The sequence below is a fragment of the Bombus pyrosoma genome, linkage group LG3, assembly GCF_014825855.1.
Source record: "Bombus pyrosoma isolate SC7728 linkage group LG3, ASM1482585v1, whole genome shotgun sequence".
Taxonomy (NCBI): domain Eukaryota; kingdom Metazoa; phylum Arthropoda; class Insecta; order Hymenoptera; family Apidae; genus Bombus; species Bombus pyrosoma.
The window spans coordinates 2,311,566-2,328,904 of NC_057772.1; the positions used below are offsets into that span (position 1 = coordinate 2,311,566).

General features: G+C 46.1%; 2 protein-coding genes across 5 annotated transcripts in view; one reads left to right on the top strand and one right to left on the bottom strand.

Annotated features, from left to right (window-relative positions):
• The window catches only part of LOC122565703 (histone-lysine N-methyltransferase MECOM-like), a 63,847-nt gene that overhangs the window by 29,253 nt on the left and 17,255 nt on the right, over positions 1–17,339 (bottom strand). The gene's annotated exons all lie outside the window — the stretch shown is intronic.
• Positions 12,350–16,522, top strand: LOC122565704. Of its 3 annotated transcripts, none has more exons than XR_006316257.1 (2): positions 12,350–13,624; positions 14,548–16,522. XR_006316257.1 is itself a non-coding variant. In XM_043721939.1 (2 exons), the coding sequence occupies exons 1-2, from the start codon at positions 13,459–13,461 to the stop codon at positions 14,683–14,685; spliced, it is 315 nt and encodes a 104-aa protein (XP_043577874.1). In that variant the 5' UTR covers positions 12,350–13,458; the 3' UTR covers positions 14,686–16,522. The 3 variants fall into 3 exon arrangements, 2 of the variants coding, with proteins under 2 accessions (XP_043577874.1, XP_043577875.1); XM_043721939.1 differs by having other exon boundaries at positions 12,350–13,635; XM_043721940.1 differs by having other exon boundaries at positions 12,350–13,617.

Genomic DNA, 17,339 nt, shown 5'->3' on the forward strand with positions numbered 1-17,339 from the left:
TTCATTTCCCGCGAAAATTGGTGGAGAAGGAAAGTCGCGGAGGCGATATGAGTGCGTTCCACAGGCAGGAAGACATGTGTCGCGTGCAGTTATATCATTCTTTATGGCTGGCTATGCCGGAACCCTTCGCTCATTCAACGCGAACGTCGTCCGCGCAATATTTGGCCGGGAGCCTTGATTTACACCGGCATAAAAATGTCCCGCTCCCCTCCCGCTATCCTACGACATAGATATCACCTTCTTCGCCTGCCTTCGAGCCTTGTTCGTGAATTTTCACGCCCTTTACATATACTGGTCTGTGATAAACGCGACCACGAATGCAAAAGCGAATCAAACACGTAATTTGCTCTACGTCTATAAAATTTCGTTCTGTTCCGTACAATCATATTTTGGTTCGTGAAATCGAGTAATTAGTTCGATCGATAGTAACCAACGTAATTTGTCCAGGATCCATGTACTAGATTTATTCTCTACTTGTGCGCGCACCGAGGGAGGAAAGGGTGATCGATTCAAAGACGTTGGACGCGGGACGTCGTCTTTAGTCGATGATGGCGACGGCGAAGGGGTAATAAATAACGGGAGTATCAAAGGGTTATCAGATCTAAGCAGAGCTTCTAGGTCTAGCGCAACTTCTGACACGTAGAGTGACGATGCCGTAATGTCGGTGGCAAAGTGTGCGCATGTGGGGTGAGTCCGTAGGGCAAAAGGCGGAAAGGGGGAGGGGGAGGCGCGCGAAGCTATTAAACTGACAGAAACACTTGCCACCCCCTCCTCTGACCCAGCCACCCCCTCAACCTCCGACTCTATGCCATCCCTTACTCGGAAGCCCTTCGTCCCTTACTGCAACACCGGAGTTATTAATATTTTTCACACCCCCAAAAATTGTCTCCTGTGTGCCCGGCGAGCCGACAACTTTCGCTGTATCGGAGAAGCAATTTTACAGGCGTGTCACCGCCTGTCGCTGTCAAAACGACTACGACAAGATACACGGCAAGTCTCGACCCCGTTATTGTTGCCCGTGATCGTTCGTGATTATCGATAAACTGCGAAATTCCTTTCCGTGTTTAATTACCGATTCTCCAAGAGAATATTTATTATTTTACAAAGTTACGAGACGCGTTCGATTCGGCGTGGATTCGACGGTAAAAAAAATGTAAAGCAGCCAGCGCGAGTTCATCGTTAGGCGTCTCGACAAGGCTTATTATGCCGATATAAATCAGATAGACGAAGTTCGAGTGGCACGACGAGGAGACTCTCGAGATCGGATCGTGGTGTATTTGAATCGAGAAAGGACGAACACTTCTTGTCAGCCGAATTCGTCGACCGTTAACGGTCGACGGAGAAAGAGAAGCAGAGAAAGAGAGAGAGAGAGAGAGAGAGCAAGTCTCTCATCGAGGACGAAATAAGAAAGAAGTCAGCGCTGGATGAGATCAAACAATCGGCTACTGCTCGAGTGGTCTTCCAAGAGCCCGCGTAGTCGACTTCTTGATCTACCCCAAAGCGATTCGCGCGTCTCTCGACAAAGACGCGAGAGAGCGAAAGAAAGCGCGAGGAGGCAGAGGCAGAGACGAGGACGGGGACAGAATGAAATAATTCGAGCGGGATACGCGAGCGCTAAGGTGAAAAGGATCGAAAAGGATCGAAAAGGATCGAGAAGGATCGAAAAGGATCGAGAGACGTGCGTGTCCGTGAATGGCTTGTTGCGTACCCTTAGCAACGGAGCACGTATGTCCGTGAGTACCCGAAATAGCGATTGGTGAATCTACGTCGGCTGGAGTCGCTTCAACGGTCGTGCCGAGAGTCTATAATTTGTGTTCGAGTCGAGTTGGTTCTCCGCGTTGTGTACGCACACGCCTTGACTGCCTTTCGAACGCGCTGCCCTCTAATGTGCCATTGAGAGCCACGTTATGTGGCATAAGTAGTCGAGCAGAAGAAAGAAACGAGAGAGGAGAGGAAAGGAGAGAACGAACTCTCTATGAAGCTCAGGAGCACCGCCCTCCTGCCTCGAGGAACTTGAGACGCGATTGTTGTGCGCCGCGTGCACGCCGTGTACCAGAAGCATTGTCCCTCGTTAGAGGCCACCGGAAGTCACCGGAAGACGATCAACTGACGGAAGACCCTCTACCTTCCAACTCCTCCTGCCGACGCCCTTCTTTTCGACAGACTTTGCAGCTTGTCTTTGCTCTCCCCCCGCGGAGACGTTCCGTTTATTACGACTTAACGATTTTTCATCGCGTGCGTCGTCGTGTTAAGGATACCCAACGACTTCGCACGGTTCGATGACTCGATTCACGAAATTTCTCATTTTCAATGTGATTTATATTTTTGGCTGGTACAGCAAGACGTAAGAAGCTACGATACTTAACTACTCGTCGAACCTTTTATTCGGTCCACGTTAAAAACGTGTTGTACGTAAGTATGCGCTAGCGCGGTACGATTCTCCTAATAGAGATCCGGGTTACGGGGTCAAGATCGACGAAACGTAGCAGAAGATTCAGATGTGGACGATAGAATTGTGGCACGCGAGCGACCGGAACAAGCTGAAGTAGGGAAAATCCGGTATACGTTGGGGTCTTCTCGCGCGCGTGCAACACCCTCGTTTCTTCGCCTCCGTACGTACGGCCACGGTTCCTTTTTAGTCAGTTCCTTAAACGGAATTCCGTCTGCCTTTTTAACGCAACCAGCGAAAGAACGATCGCAATGTCTGAACCGGATCGTAGTTTCCCGTCATGCGTTCGACGACTATTACGTATTTACAATTTTATAAAGGCTACGATCCTATGGGTGAGCGCATTGTACTAATATAATCTCGCGCAAAAGTAACAAAATTATCGCTACGGGCGCGCGATTGTTATCGACAAATAACGTTCCGGCCTGGTCAAAATTCAGTGGCGAATTAAACGTTGGGCGTGCACAATTCGTCGGTGAACTGCGATTAATTTAGGAAGGTTTGTGCATCAAGTTTACATCATGAGGTCGAACAACGAGCCGGAGTCGAACGGGTAGGTACGTCGTAAAGCGTGAGCCGCGCAACGCGGAGAGGGGTGGACACAGTATATTCCGTACAATCGACAGGCGGTGGGAAACAGTGAGAAAGAGACAGGAGAGAAAGCAATAGCGGGAATCAACAGCGATATTCGCGTAATATCAACGCAACAAAGTGCAAGCTTATTGGAAAACGCGCAGCGCGTACAGGGACGGGAAGGTAGGACAGTGTGCAAATATTGATGCATTAACAATGCAGGCTAATTATGTTTTGGTACGAGCATGGCTTTCCCGTCGACGATGGTGTGGCGACGACGATAGCGGAGGACGGTGGTGGTAGCTGAAGTTTGCAGTGCCCACCAGCCCGACCGTTTCGCCATTGTGATCCGGACTTCAGTATACAGCCTCCGGGCGGTTCACAGGCGCAACCCGCCGTTAAATTAATTTTATCTCGTGTCCGATATTAATTTTCTATACACGGTTACCACGATCAGTCTACCTCTTGACTCGCCACCCTTTGATTTCTCTGCGTCCCCTGTTTTCCTGATCGTACAGCTCGAGTTTCTCATAGAAAAGTCATAGCAAAGACGTTTGCAATTTCTTGCCCTTTTTAAAGAAAGTGTCACACAATATGCCTAGTATTATCCTTGTGACGTTAAAATAACGACCAGTTTGTTAAATACAAAAGCACAGCCGATAGCGGCTCCAGGCGAACGGAATGGTAATCGGGACGATTAGATTCTAATTAGATTCGCATCGTTCGAGCTCCGGGCTGTTTAAACGAGGCACACGTCCTTAACGAATTCTCGACGAGCTCTTCTCGCTTAGAGAGGAGAAGATCGAAGGGCAAAACCCCTGCGGATATCAGCCCTTAGCGGGAGCAAGCTGCGCAAGGGTAAAACTCGTCCGAAGGAAGGGGAACAGATGTTTTTGAGCGCGAGCCAACATCATAATCTATGTTTCGCAACATCGTAATTAAGGAAAAATAGATGTTCCTCCTCTCCACTTCTTCTTCTAATCTTCGTGCATCAATTTCGATATCTTAAGCATTAGTACCTTTCACGTTCGAGTATAAATGTTAAAGATAATGCGAGACCTAGCATTCTTTTGAAGTAAGATACGCGATGTGACGATTAACGTTTGACAAGTTGCCCGAATAAAATCATCAGTTACTTCGATCGCGATCGTTACGCCGATATGATAAGACGTGGAAAGTAACGAAGCTTAAAAACTTATCATGACACGGCCGTTCTATTTCGAAGCCGAATAGATTAGAGTTCGATTCAATTTTCGCATGGCTATCCGCGAGAGCTCTTCGATGTCGATAAATCGTTGAAAGAATCGAATCTTCGTGCTTGAATCTCACGCCTAGCTCGTAAACAAAGCCAACAATGCCAACTGACCGTCCCTTTCGTGATCGTTCCCGCATTCGCGTATCTCTTACGTCGGGCCGTTTCCAGCCGTAGAATCGTACCGTACGAGATAAAGTGGATTTAAAAGTTTAAATCCTCGGCCACCAGCGGCCCAGTGGCTTGCCTTTTCCACGGACAGAAAGAGAAAAACGGCACGACTTACGGAGGGTGGCCACTCTCCTCCAGATAGATACAATCTAACTGTTTACACCCTCGTTTACAGAAACCGTGCTGCCGAATGGAAATACGAGAAAGCCAAGCGTGGCCCACACACCGCTTGACGAACGCGCGGATCGTCTTCCCCTCTATTCGAGAGAGAGACAGAGAGAGAGAGAGAGAGAGAGGAGAGAGAAAGAGGAAGAGAGATGGCAATCGTAAATACGTGATCCTCGCAATCACGACTTTCGTTTGATTTTTATCGGTGTTTACCATGACTACCATTATTTATCAGGCATCGTTGTCATTGAATCGTTACCCGAAAACAAATGTATCTGGGATCTGCCGCAATTTACGAAGAATTTGGTTCGCGTCGCATCATGCGACAACGATAACGAACGAGTCCATAATCCATGGAAGCGTTAAGGTGATTACCTTTTTCCTGTGTCTCGGCGATAACGCGACAGAAAAACAAAGCAATCGTAATCGTAAATTTTCTCCGACGGGGGATTTTCGGTCCGTCTATTATTTTCTACGGGAATATGAAGACGCGTACGAGGCCGATCGATAATTTCGTTATCCGGCCGATCGGCAATATCCGACAGTCGCATTCGCAATCTAGCAGATAAGAGCTCAGATATCTCCTGGCAGTCGTCGTTCCATCACGTGCGAATAGACTACCTCTGGCTCTATTCACGGTGCCTGGAAGAATAGCCTCGTGATTCTATTCAGAGAAAAGAGAAAAAGGAGCGAGCGAGAGAGACGGATAGAGAGAGACGACGAAACGCGCGGAGAGCTCTACGGTATCGGTACAAGAGAAATAAAACGGGGGTAAGGGAATCTAAAAGAGGGGCATTCAGCCATCTGGGAATCGAATATCTTCGATCTAAAGGCATCTTTCCATCGAAATATCCGCAATTGTGGAAGAGTAATCGATGGACAGTCGGATACGTGAGTTTTTCGGGGAAGCTCGTCATGACGCACCCTTTGGTACCATCCGGGGGGGCACCGATGAAAGGGCGCGAAACGACTAAGATGTTTTCCGGCCTTGCGAGATCGCGCCTCCAGTTAACCTGCACTCGTTTTGTCCTATGGAAATTTTTTATAGAGTCGAACCACGCGAGGGGATGGTGAGAACCGTGAAGTTTGACGACCGAGGGTGAAGCGAGCGCCGCGGTGACACGCATCGAAATGTAATTGAACTTTTATAAAGACACGTTGGCATTCAAAAGTTTGACTATTTGAAAACTTGCAGATTTTAAACAACATATACTTTCTAATCAGATTCGAACGAACTTTTCGATATAAACCGTTCTTTTTTTAGAACAGTGGTAGTACAACGAACCTTTACGCTCTACGTTGTTACGTAGACTTTACGTACCTACGAACTATAACTCTTGCGAAAACGGTATAGGGTACTCGACACCGGGGTCGAAAAGTCAAGTCACCCTTTTCAGATTTTTGTCAAGCACAAAAAGCGGAAAAGGCAAAAAATCAACGAGGGGGCTCCTCTCCGTTCTTTTTTTTTCATTCTCAAGATTCGTGCTTCTCGTAACAGCTACTCGTCATGTATTGTCTGCGGTTAACCCGTCGCCGACTTCCCCGAAAAATTTCGATTATAAAAGTTGCGGCACAATCGCGAGCAATTTGCTTCGAGGCGTGAGAAATCGTCTTCTCTTTCGATGATTCGTAGCCAATAACGGGCAATCTATAACTCATCCGTAATTGTTCACCGGGGAAGGAACGAGCTCTTCCTTCCATCCTTCTAATTCGACTTTGATCGCGTCGACACTCGATGCTCCACCGAAGGAAGAACAATTGAGTCAATAAATAACTGATGCGAATCGAACTGGCGCGAATAAAAAATTCGCCACCCACGTGCCGGAAGCGCGAAGAGATTCAATTTCGTTGCCGATTCGAAACGAACGCTCATCAAATACGAATTCGAAGGCGTTGCCAGCCTAGGGGTTGCGACTGCCTGGATACTAAGAACGTCTGGAAGCCGCGATAACTTTTATTAAAAATATTCCTCGCATGCCCCTGGAAACCTAACCCCTGGTGCTGTTGTACGTAGAAGGCCTATGACTAGTTGTCGACCAAACGAATAACCGTTGAATAATATGCGATCCTGACGTTGTGCATCGAAAAACAGTATCCGTAACAAGCCAGTGGAAAATATTTGTTAAAGCTTATCCGGCAGCCAGACGCTGTCCTATGGAAATTCAACTTCGATCGTGAATTTGAATTCAGTCAGTGGTGGACGGTTTGAAATGGTACTGCGTGCGTCAGACATCAAACGCCTGGCTTGGCCCTTTGATCAAGCTCTGTCATTCAGATGACTCTTGTCGACCATGGCCGATCAGCATAGTGGCACAGGCGTTAAAAAATTGATTATTGTGTCATGGGCACCGCGCGAATACCTATTGACGCTTTTCGCGCATGCACGGTAGCGTCGATTGACACGGATCATTTTTTCATCGAACCCACGACACCCGGCGATGGATTCGTTCGATATAGCCAACGGCCGAATTGCACGCGAAATCCCGATACGGTTCCTCGGAATGTCTTTGACAGGAGAACTCGAGATCTCCCATAGGGGGGTAGGTAACTTTCAATCCCTTCTACTCCTCCGAATGTCCCGCGATCATTAACATTCATCGTTCGGGAACGTGGACGAAGCCACAGAGCTCTCTCAGAAATTGAAGCGGCGAGCAACGAAGTCGTCGGTGGTCTCGGAGTTTCATCGGACTTTCCTCCGCTCCCTCGCAACTTTCTTTTCAGCGGGCAAAGTTTTGACTGTTGGTCAGAGAGCGGCGATACCGAAGTTCGATTACGTCGACGCCACGTACTCCCCCGAGACTCAAGGAGACTTCCGATTAAGCGACCAAAGATGGCAATGACGTCTCGACGTGGACGATTAATCGTTTCCAACCTTGCCTGTGCCCGTGTAATATCTGTATATGTATATATATATATATATTATATATATACACATATAAGAATGTATATATATATATATATATAGAGAGAGAGAGAGAGAGAGAGATGGAATATCGCGAACGTGTACCTGGATATAACGATGTCAATGTCCGATACCCACTGCTCAGCGAAATGGCTTACATAGCGAAGCACTCAGAGAGGGTTTCTCGTTTTTGTTCGACACTAGGCTAGGACAACACGATATAAACAGATGTCTGCTTTTTGCTACATTTTCGACTTTACCCTATTGCTTGGTATACCGCATTACAGAGTTTTAACGAACTTCGTATCTCGTGAATGCGAAGAGATGTTGGCGAGCGGTTATTTACAGTTTTTATCGTCGTATTAATTCGTTCGCTCTACTAAATGTTAATTGCAATCTAGAACGCGTTTAGACGAGAATCGTAAAAAACCGACGTGAAATTTCGAGGAGGAGGAGAGTAATGGCGCAGCCGCGGCGATCGGTACTACTCGCGATTTCGAAAATCGAGCCACGCCGCGTTAAAACATCCCTCGGCTCTCATCCTAATGGGGACCCGTCTCTAAGGGCACTTGAGGGTGTGTAATTGCTAGAATCCACGGCCCTGCTACCACGCCGCATTTACGCGTTATGCGGGGTGCGTGTTGGCTACGGATCGACCACCTACTGGGTGTCTCGTAAATTTTGGCCCGCGCCGACTTGCACGATTTAGATCAGAAAATATTCAATTGTAGCTTCTGTTAAAGAATCTCTAGATTTCCTGATAAAACAATGTCGTTGAAATTCAACGATATCGATAGACTTTAGAACGATATGTTTCAACTTGTCCAAAAAAATTGGATAAAAAAAGCAGCGATGCGTATTCCAGGAGACACGGAATAAGGACCGACAGAGTTAAAGAATATTATCGGCAGCCCTGTCGAGACAGGGGCAGGCTCTCGTCGCGAGGAGAAGATTGGAGGGGTTAAACGACGAGCCACTAGAAAACAATCCCTCGGTCGCATTTGCGGATGCTCTTTTCTTCCATTCTCTTTCCTCTCGTCGGTGTTTTTCGCTCATTTCGTCTCTTTCTCTCGTTCGCCCTATCCAACTACCTCCCTCCCTGCCTCTCACTCACGCACACGCATTCGCCGAGCTCGACAGATGGCTCGGCCGCGTTTTTGTTTCAAGGCTCGCGCCAACAATCGTCGCATTACCGGAACAAAACGACTCGACGATCGGCCCTTTGAAAAAAAGAAAAGCTGCGAGAGGCTCGAGTAGCGCTGTTGGGGGAGGAAAGGGATCATGGTGGTTCAGGAAGTCCTGATCGACCATATCATCTCGTTAGAAACAGGCACCACATGTCCAAACAGAGAGACAGAGAGAAGGAGGAACGGAATTATTACGTAGCCAGGCCAGAGACAATGATTCGATTGGTCGAACACGCGGCCACGAATAATAATATTCGTACCGCTCCGAGTGTACTTGTACACGATGCCTGTTGCAAGTGCAACGAGCCGACTGGACCGCGGCGATCGATTGTCTTTACGACGGGTGTAATCGTTGCCGATTGTTCCGTCACCAATGGACGCATATGCTCCGTTTACGATTTCGTTTCGTGCCTGAGATTCTCAAGGACAGCGATACGCATCTACTACGCGATCAAGTGTCTGTCTATATTATCGATCAGAACGGTTCGGCCACGGTTTGTAAATTTTACGGGAAATTCGTCGAAGAAAGTCCTCTTTTGGGTAAATAATTAACGATTATCAGTTGTCACTCATCGAAGGCCACTAATTTTCCCCGAGGCGACTTTTACGATAAACAAAGTATCGAACGACACCGTTCGAATCTGTCACGTTTCAAACTTTATTACGTACGTTTGTATACTCGAGGCTCTTAGAGTAAACCATCCACTCGTACGTATTATTCCACAATGGAGAAACAATTATTTTTACGATCATTTCCATCAAAATGCTTTCTACGGATGACCCCTGCGCTAGAGCTCGCTAGAACGCACGCGCAATCTCGAACTCTTTACGAGCTTCTTTCTCCTTAAACAAACATAGATAAAGCTGTGCGCGAGCCTATACAAAACACCGCCCACCCATCGTGCTCTCGTTTCTTCCTCGGCAAATACGAGTCGTTCCGTTTTCGATTCACGTAACCGGAGTCGTTCGTTTCTCTCGATAGGTAGAAGTCGAAAAACGCATTAGCGATGCACGTGACGCTGCAGTTGGGACACGAAACTACGCCGCGGTGACAAACTCCCATGCGTCAACCGTACATACGAGTTCCCATCGACTTACAATTCATACGTACGCGTGTGCAGACACGGGACGATGTCGCACTCGCGCACGCCGCCACGGCTGTGAGCGTCGATCGACACAGGTCACAGCTATGGAATCTCCCCTCTAATGGATTTCACTCATTTTTCTCCCCCGACAGCCCCGCGACCGACATCAACCCCTACGACATCTCGAACGCCTTTAAGGTTTTATTCATTCGTTCGTCTCGAGCCGAAGATGGCGATGGTTGTAACCGCGTCGTTCGGGCATTTCGCGTTTCCTATATATCGTGCGATATATTTATCAAATTGTTACTTTTAATTAGTTACTAAATTTTACGCTTCTTGGATAGCATAAAGGAAACGATTACGAACGATCGTACAATTCGTCCACGATTCTCTTCTTGCGCGATTATCCACGATAACGAGCAACCGTGACAATAAAAATGAAAATGCAAGTCTTTGGTCCACGTAATATCTGCTACCTTGCTGTGACACGGAAATTCGATGTTTGATCATTTTTATCCGCTTGGATCGCAGTTGTAGTAAAAATACTATCGTCGGTTATGTGAAATGCTGTTTGATAATTCTCCGAAAACGAGCATCCTCGCAATTAGCAAACTCGGTTCGTCAGTTTCTAAATCGATCACGAGTTGGCTAATCTTATCGTATCCGATAGACGGGTGGTTCTATCTGCGCGATCGGGATATGTCTTAACAAACCCGAAATAAACGTTTGATGCGACGGATAACGCAGACAGTCGAAGATTAGTACATATATATAAAAAATCTAAAGACACCTGATTTTCCATATCCCCGATTCCGTATCAATGAAGCGATCTATTGGGATTTATTTTAACGACGTTGAGTACGCGAAAATCTATACTTATATAGATTACCGCTGGATTTGAAAATTTTTACCAATCGGAGCGTCGTTCGATAACTCATGCGGCTAACAAACGAGTTGCTACATAGAACAGGAAAACGTTCGTTATCCCTTCAGAGAATTAATTACTTTCCACGGCTTTACTTTTCTGCGACGTTTTTACTACGCGAACACGAGTCGAAACAGACATACCGACTGGAATAAAAGTTTCAATCGTGTTGAAAGGGCTTGTGGAATGCGACGCGACGAATTAACTCGAAAGCAGACCGTCGAATAGACGGCTGAAAAGAATGTAGGGCATCGTGCTGAGACCTAATCGGCGATCATCTAGTGCGGCGATTATCGGCATAATTCTTCCTCCTATTATCAAGATGCCCATGGAGGACTTTTTTTTTTTTCTTTCCACGTCGAAACGCAGTGAAAGCATGCGAGTAGCTTTCACAGATTGCGTGCCGCGGCCTGTTCTCTTCCTGGCAAGGACGACTCGAACCAACTAGAAGGCAGAGAATGAAAAAAAAAGGCGAGCAAGGCGAGAAGGAGGAACGACAGAGGGTGAGAGTCGATAAGGCAAATGGCCACTTGGTAAAGTTCGCCGAACAAGAAACGACACAAATTACAGCTCTGCTTCTTTCTATCTCTTCCACTCTCTGCATCTCTCCACTCCTCGGTTTTCTTCTCCTCCACTTTCTCTTCTTTCTTTCTTTTTTTTTTCTTTTCTTTGTTCTACACTCCAACGGCGGAAATCAGGTTTTCGAACGCGGAATAGCTATCGCGATTAAGCTCGAAAATCGTTCTAAAATCATTCTTGAAATATCTGGCACTTCTTTTCCATGGCAATGAAATTATAGGAATATCTTGTTCGAGTATCTTACAACGATAAATATATTTGAAGTCGGAAGACATTTATCGATAGATCGCTACTTACGAATGCCCTCGAATATCATGTTGAAAGACAACGGTCATCGGCCAAGTAAAGGTTGAAAGGTTCGTATTTGAAGTTTTAGACACTTTGTTAGAGGCACACTTAGAATCAGGTGTGTCCGGTACAAAAGATACAGCAACGGCATGCATAGCGCCCAAGTATTTACTGAGGAATCGGCCGAAAATGTTTTCGCTGGAAATCGAATGGAGGTGACGACACGTTCGCGTTATCTGATTCTATCTGTTCGGCCACCCTTTGTCATTATCATGTCGGAACAACACACGACGAAATTGACATAAGTACTCCATCCGCTGTTCACTCGAAAATTCATCGAATGACGCTTACCTGGATGATCGATAACACCTGTCGTACGGTGTTACGTCACTCACGCGTGTGTCATAGATTAGCCGAAAAAAGAATTCTTGTGTAACGACTGATCTGCCGGTATTATAGCATTTTTCTATCGTTCATAAAGAATTCTATCGTCGATAGGAAAGAAGAAATTGGAAATAAAATTTATTCGAAGCGGTATGGTCGTCCGAGAGATGTTTAACAAGTTGCGACGGTTGCGATAAAGTTTAACGGAGAAGAATCTGGACCCGGAAGATAAATCGTATCGCGGTGACGTGGTCGTAACCGCAAGTTGCTATGACACCGAGAACGTATGGTAATGGCAACTAATGAGCGAGATATGATAGCGAGACGAATGTGTCAGTAGCTCGCAGTCCAATTAGACTTATGTACAATGTAGTTTGGTGCATGATCGAAAAATTATCGACGCTCTTAATCTCTGAATCAGAATCGGAGATATCGTTCGTTGATGCGCAGTTTACCGATACTTTTCATACGGAGTTGTATCGATATACAAAACTCAAAGTTGCAAGTCTCGAAGACAGATCATATCGAGAGAGTTTGTTGATCAAGGTCCAACAATTGAATGTCACCTGCCGCTAAAGTAAAGCAATCGTAACAATGTAATCGTGTCTTGTATTAGAGTACAGTATAGTCACAGGAAGTGTTCATATTTTGAAAAGGTTAAAGCAAACACGGTCGAATGATAATCCAGGCCGGTTCGTAGTTAAATGAATCGCTCCAAAGAGAACCTCTAATCCTTGGACCACCTGTACAGCGTGGGATAGTCGGATTCCTCGTATGATGTTCTTGAATGTGTCACGAGGGCTCCAGCAGCCTAAACAACTCAACGAGATAAAGAAGCACCGGCCTGTACTCCGAGAAGCCTTCGGAGATACTCGTAGCCCTTGTATGCACTGTGCCAGATAAAATTGAAGAGGCCACAGTCGATGACATCCGGGATCTTGGTGGACATCGGTCCGGTTTCCTGATTACTCCCCCGATGACGCGCATTGTCTGGAGATATCGTGTGGCTTCCTGTTACTCGTCGAGTGCAATTTCGTCGAGTTCTCTTCTTTCTCCAACTACGTTTCATTCGAACGGTTTCCTTTTCTTACCGGTAATCGCACGACGCGAACGTGATCAATTCGATGCAAGTGGTTGGCAAATTTTAAACGATTATAGCGGAATTAATGTGTAATCGTAGGATGAAAAATCTCGTCGTTTTTAGATAGACAGACTTCCGCTTTCGTCGCGATAGGAAAATTTAGTCGTCGCCACCGACGATGCGGTCGAAGATATTTTGGGGCAAACGCCAAGTATCGTGGTGAACGCAACTGTCTGGTGATTGAGTCACGTTCACGGCCGTAGTATCGCTCGATGATTTATGCGAAGGACTCGCAGGACTCCTGGTGATGCTGGCCGCGCAGTTGTGCGGCAGGCAGGCGTGAAATGAAGCTTCGAATTTGAGAGGTCGTGGTGTTCGACTCTTCGGTGACACAGTAGCTCGGCGGGCCAATGAATGTCCGAGTTCTTTATGGAGCAACCTGAGACTGCAGAGACGAACGTAGTCCGAGAGGACGTCCATCAAAGGGTTCCAAATAATTACCGCCTCCGGGTCGCGCAGCAACGAAAAGCGGGCTACGAGTCGCCGAAAGGAGCGCAACATCTCCACGAGACGGTGATAAGTCAGGCAAACGTATATTTTTTTCTTCGTCACCGAAAAAAAAGCCTTCTTTCTTGTCGCGGCTATATATCAGATCCTAAGTCAATAATATCGACCAATAAAATACTCGTTTGTAAAAGGGAAACCGAAACGATCGGTTTTATTAACCTCACGATTGGTAATGCTTTTGGAAAATGGTAAACAAGATAAACGAACGTTTAGAAAGAAAAAAAGAAGAAAAAGTATCCGATATACATTTTGATGTACGCGCCTTGCTTTCCTCCTCTTCTCCCTCGTCTCGTCTCGAAGGGGTCGTTTTTCGTAAAACACCGCTGTACGGATCGATCGCGTTAACGAGAACAAGCAGGACACAGCGAACGTTCGGATATCTCTGCAGGAACTTTGTAGCTTCTTCGAGTTCCAAAGTGTTTGATCGATGGATCCTCGAGCCTCGGACCGGAAATTATGCGTCAGCCTATCGTCCGCGCCGGAAGTGACGGCACGGCGCCACACCGATCACGCCACTATCTGCCGTTTTGCTGATTGCATTTTCTTTCGTGAGCCGGGAAAACTTCCGGCGTGTTTGTTTTTCGCACGGTCAGCCATCGTCGAAGGACTGGTGACAATTTCCTTAGTCCGCGACGAAAATCTCCAGCTCTCGCCTCTAGAGCTGAGAAACGTTTACAAAGGAGACAATAAAAGACTTGAGTTTGTTCGTTGAGCGTTTAACGATATTCTCTTATCTTTCGTTCCTACAAATAATCGATCCACCAAAATAATTCGACGACAGATGCAAAAACTTGAGGATTTCGAAAGTCGAATTGTAGTGAAACGCGTCGCGTGCCGTTAAGACACGCGAGTTTTAGCCGCATTCATATTCTAATAACGACATTGTGTGCGAGGTCAGATGTTGGTAACCATATGCCATTGTATTCGATCTTTCAGGTTATCGTAACTAGTCGCGTGTACCTTCAAGAAGGGGGATCCGCCTACGAGAGATCAGCAGGGGACCTGAAGAAGTCTTCCTCAGCGAAGAAACTGGATATCCTGGGGTCCCGGCGAAAAATAACCGTTGGTATATAGCCACTGATTTTACAAAAAATCTGTGTAAGAAAAAAATGTTCTAACGTACGATCCTTCTTCTATTTTATCATTTTACAATCTCTGTTGACCAGCAAAACAGAAGAAACGGATTATAAGGAAAAGCGAATTTTGTAAAAAATAGATGAAACTTATGTTGATAATTATCATACGCAACGTACGTATCATTTTCATCGCGGCACAATCTTTCATGCTTCAGTCGGCTGTCGATAGCGGAACGCAATTAAAGTCGACTCGTTTCCTGAAATGAGCTTCAAATTCCAGAGCCCGGTAGCAGCTCATCAACATTTCAATTTCCGTCGACGAGCATTTCGATGAGACAGCTCGTAAATAGTCGGCACAATTTCGGCGGAAAGTACAATTTAAGGGTGAAGCGAAGGTAGATATAAACGCGAACGGGGTGAAACGAATTTGCTCGAGGCAGCAGAAGACATGGGGAAAGAAATCGCGCTTCGAAGTTCGAAGGGTGGGCGGAATCTCGGTAACTGGACAGGAACGAACTTTCGGATTAGGACGAAATAACTGGAATTACGGGCAATCCGCGAGCTTCGAAGGACCGATAAATCAAGGGTGGAAGCACGAGCATCCGGTTGCTCGTGCCATTGGCCCGGTACACGCAACAGAGAGCTGCTCGCGTCGCTTCGGCCAATAAAGCTTGCCTGACGAAATGTCGGAACGATCGAATTGGAAAAATTTCCCAGATGCTTTTCGAAAAAATTCCGCTGCCCGAAGGGTATCCGAATCGAAAAGAATTATGCAACTTACACAGCGTTGATAGGAAAGTAAACAGTTATATTGACTTTCAAGCGGAATTAGTTCGTCGACTTTCTACAAACCAATTTATGCAATCTTTCCCGATTCCCGGTATCGAGAGGCATTTACCACTATTCCGGAAGCGCATGTTTCTCATAAACAATGGCCCACAGCCAACAATGGAGGCAGCTAGATTGGCATGGTCTAACCGTAAATTACGATCGGGATCTAAGTCTGAAAATGCTCGGCGCAACGACGCTATCTACGATCGTGAACGAAGGACGACGAGAAAGGAGAAAGAAGAGAAAAAATCAGCAGAGAATCTGAAACGCCCAACGGAGGGTAGATATGTTCCGTTGCATCTGTCGTCACGCCCTTTCCCGTCCGTATACGTATGTATTCGCAAATATACTTGTGTGAGTACTCGCGTGCGCGCATACGTGCGAAGTCACATGTCGACCGGTCGTATGGAGATGTATAAGCAGCATCGAGGGATGTTTTTCAGTTTGGGGTAGCCGGAGAAGGGCCTAAATGTTTTATTACTTAATCATAACGTTCGGGGGCGGGTTGTCGGAGAATCTGGTGGGGATAGAACGAATAGAGCATAATGCGCTGGACAGGGTGAGATCGGAAGGAATTATTCCGCGACCCAATTATTCATACGTGTCGAATGGGCTGCGGAGGATAAGACTTAGGTCCTTACAGGAGAATAAATCACCGAGATATCTCGTGAGATAAGAGGAAAATGTGACACGAACCAGACAAGCTTCGTTCGTCAGTCACGCTGCTCAACAATAGAGGAAAATGTATAGCGTTGTTTCCTTCTTTCTTTGTGTACCATTGAATAATTCTTGTTACATTGAACCTAGATTTATTCTGAAATTTCGATGAAAATAATATTCTGTTGAAAAGTCAATGACGTATTTATTGCTCCTAGATAAAATATAAATAATAAATACGCAGAAGGGAAGCAGTGACTGTGTTATAAAATATCACCGTCGAAAATATTCATAGCTTAAGCACAGCTGAAAAAATTTGTATCGTAATATATATTATTTGCCACGAATTGGTTCTTTATTTTTTAAATATTACTTTTCTTTATAATGCTGTAGAATCACAAGTCGCGAATTATAGGTCGTGATTTTTGCGTGGCCTGTTTCCGAAAAGCAGATTTCTCGCCCCTAAAAAGCGCGAACAACTCAATTAGCCGGATGAAGAGGTGACTCGTGGTGTTGCCGTTTTGCGAGGTAAAGTAGGGAAGCCAAGAAGAGAAGGCGAGACAGAGGGATGATAAAACGGGCGAAAGATTGAATGCGCATTGACGCGAGAACCACCGTGACAAAGGGGCTGAGGCATCCCTGCTTATTGTCGCTCGCACCGCGTGAGATTCCGCGCGTGTATGCGTGCCCGGACGCGTGTGTCTGCGTGCAGGAAAGTACACTATATAACTACATTAGGGGTCGCAACCTTTCCCCCGTAGCACGCGCCAGCTGGCTCATTGTTAAATTACGGCCCCACCGATATCTGTTTGTCAACGGCGTAGAATCACGATCGTAAAAATTTATTAACTCCTTTTTGTCCTCTCCTAAGCGATAACATGACACGAGCCTGTCCATTAACGTTTGGGATTGCTTTAACTCTGATCTTATCATAATTTAAAACAAAATATTTAGATGATATTTCATTGATCTATACCAAGTTACCAGTGTCGCTATATCGAGAAGATAGAAGCTGGTTGGACCAAGTAACGTTAAATATAGTCAATGAATAAGGAAATTTCCGAAGTGGTCCACGCCAATGAAAGGATCATCCTCTAATGTATTTACACGGGGTGGAGACAGCGCCGGGAGAGAGATGTCTATGGGGGGGGAGATTTGTCACCC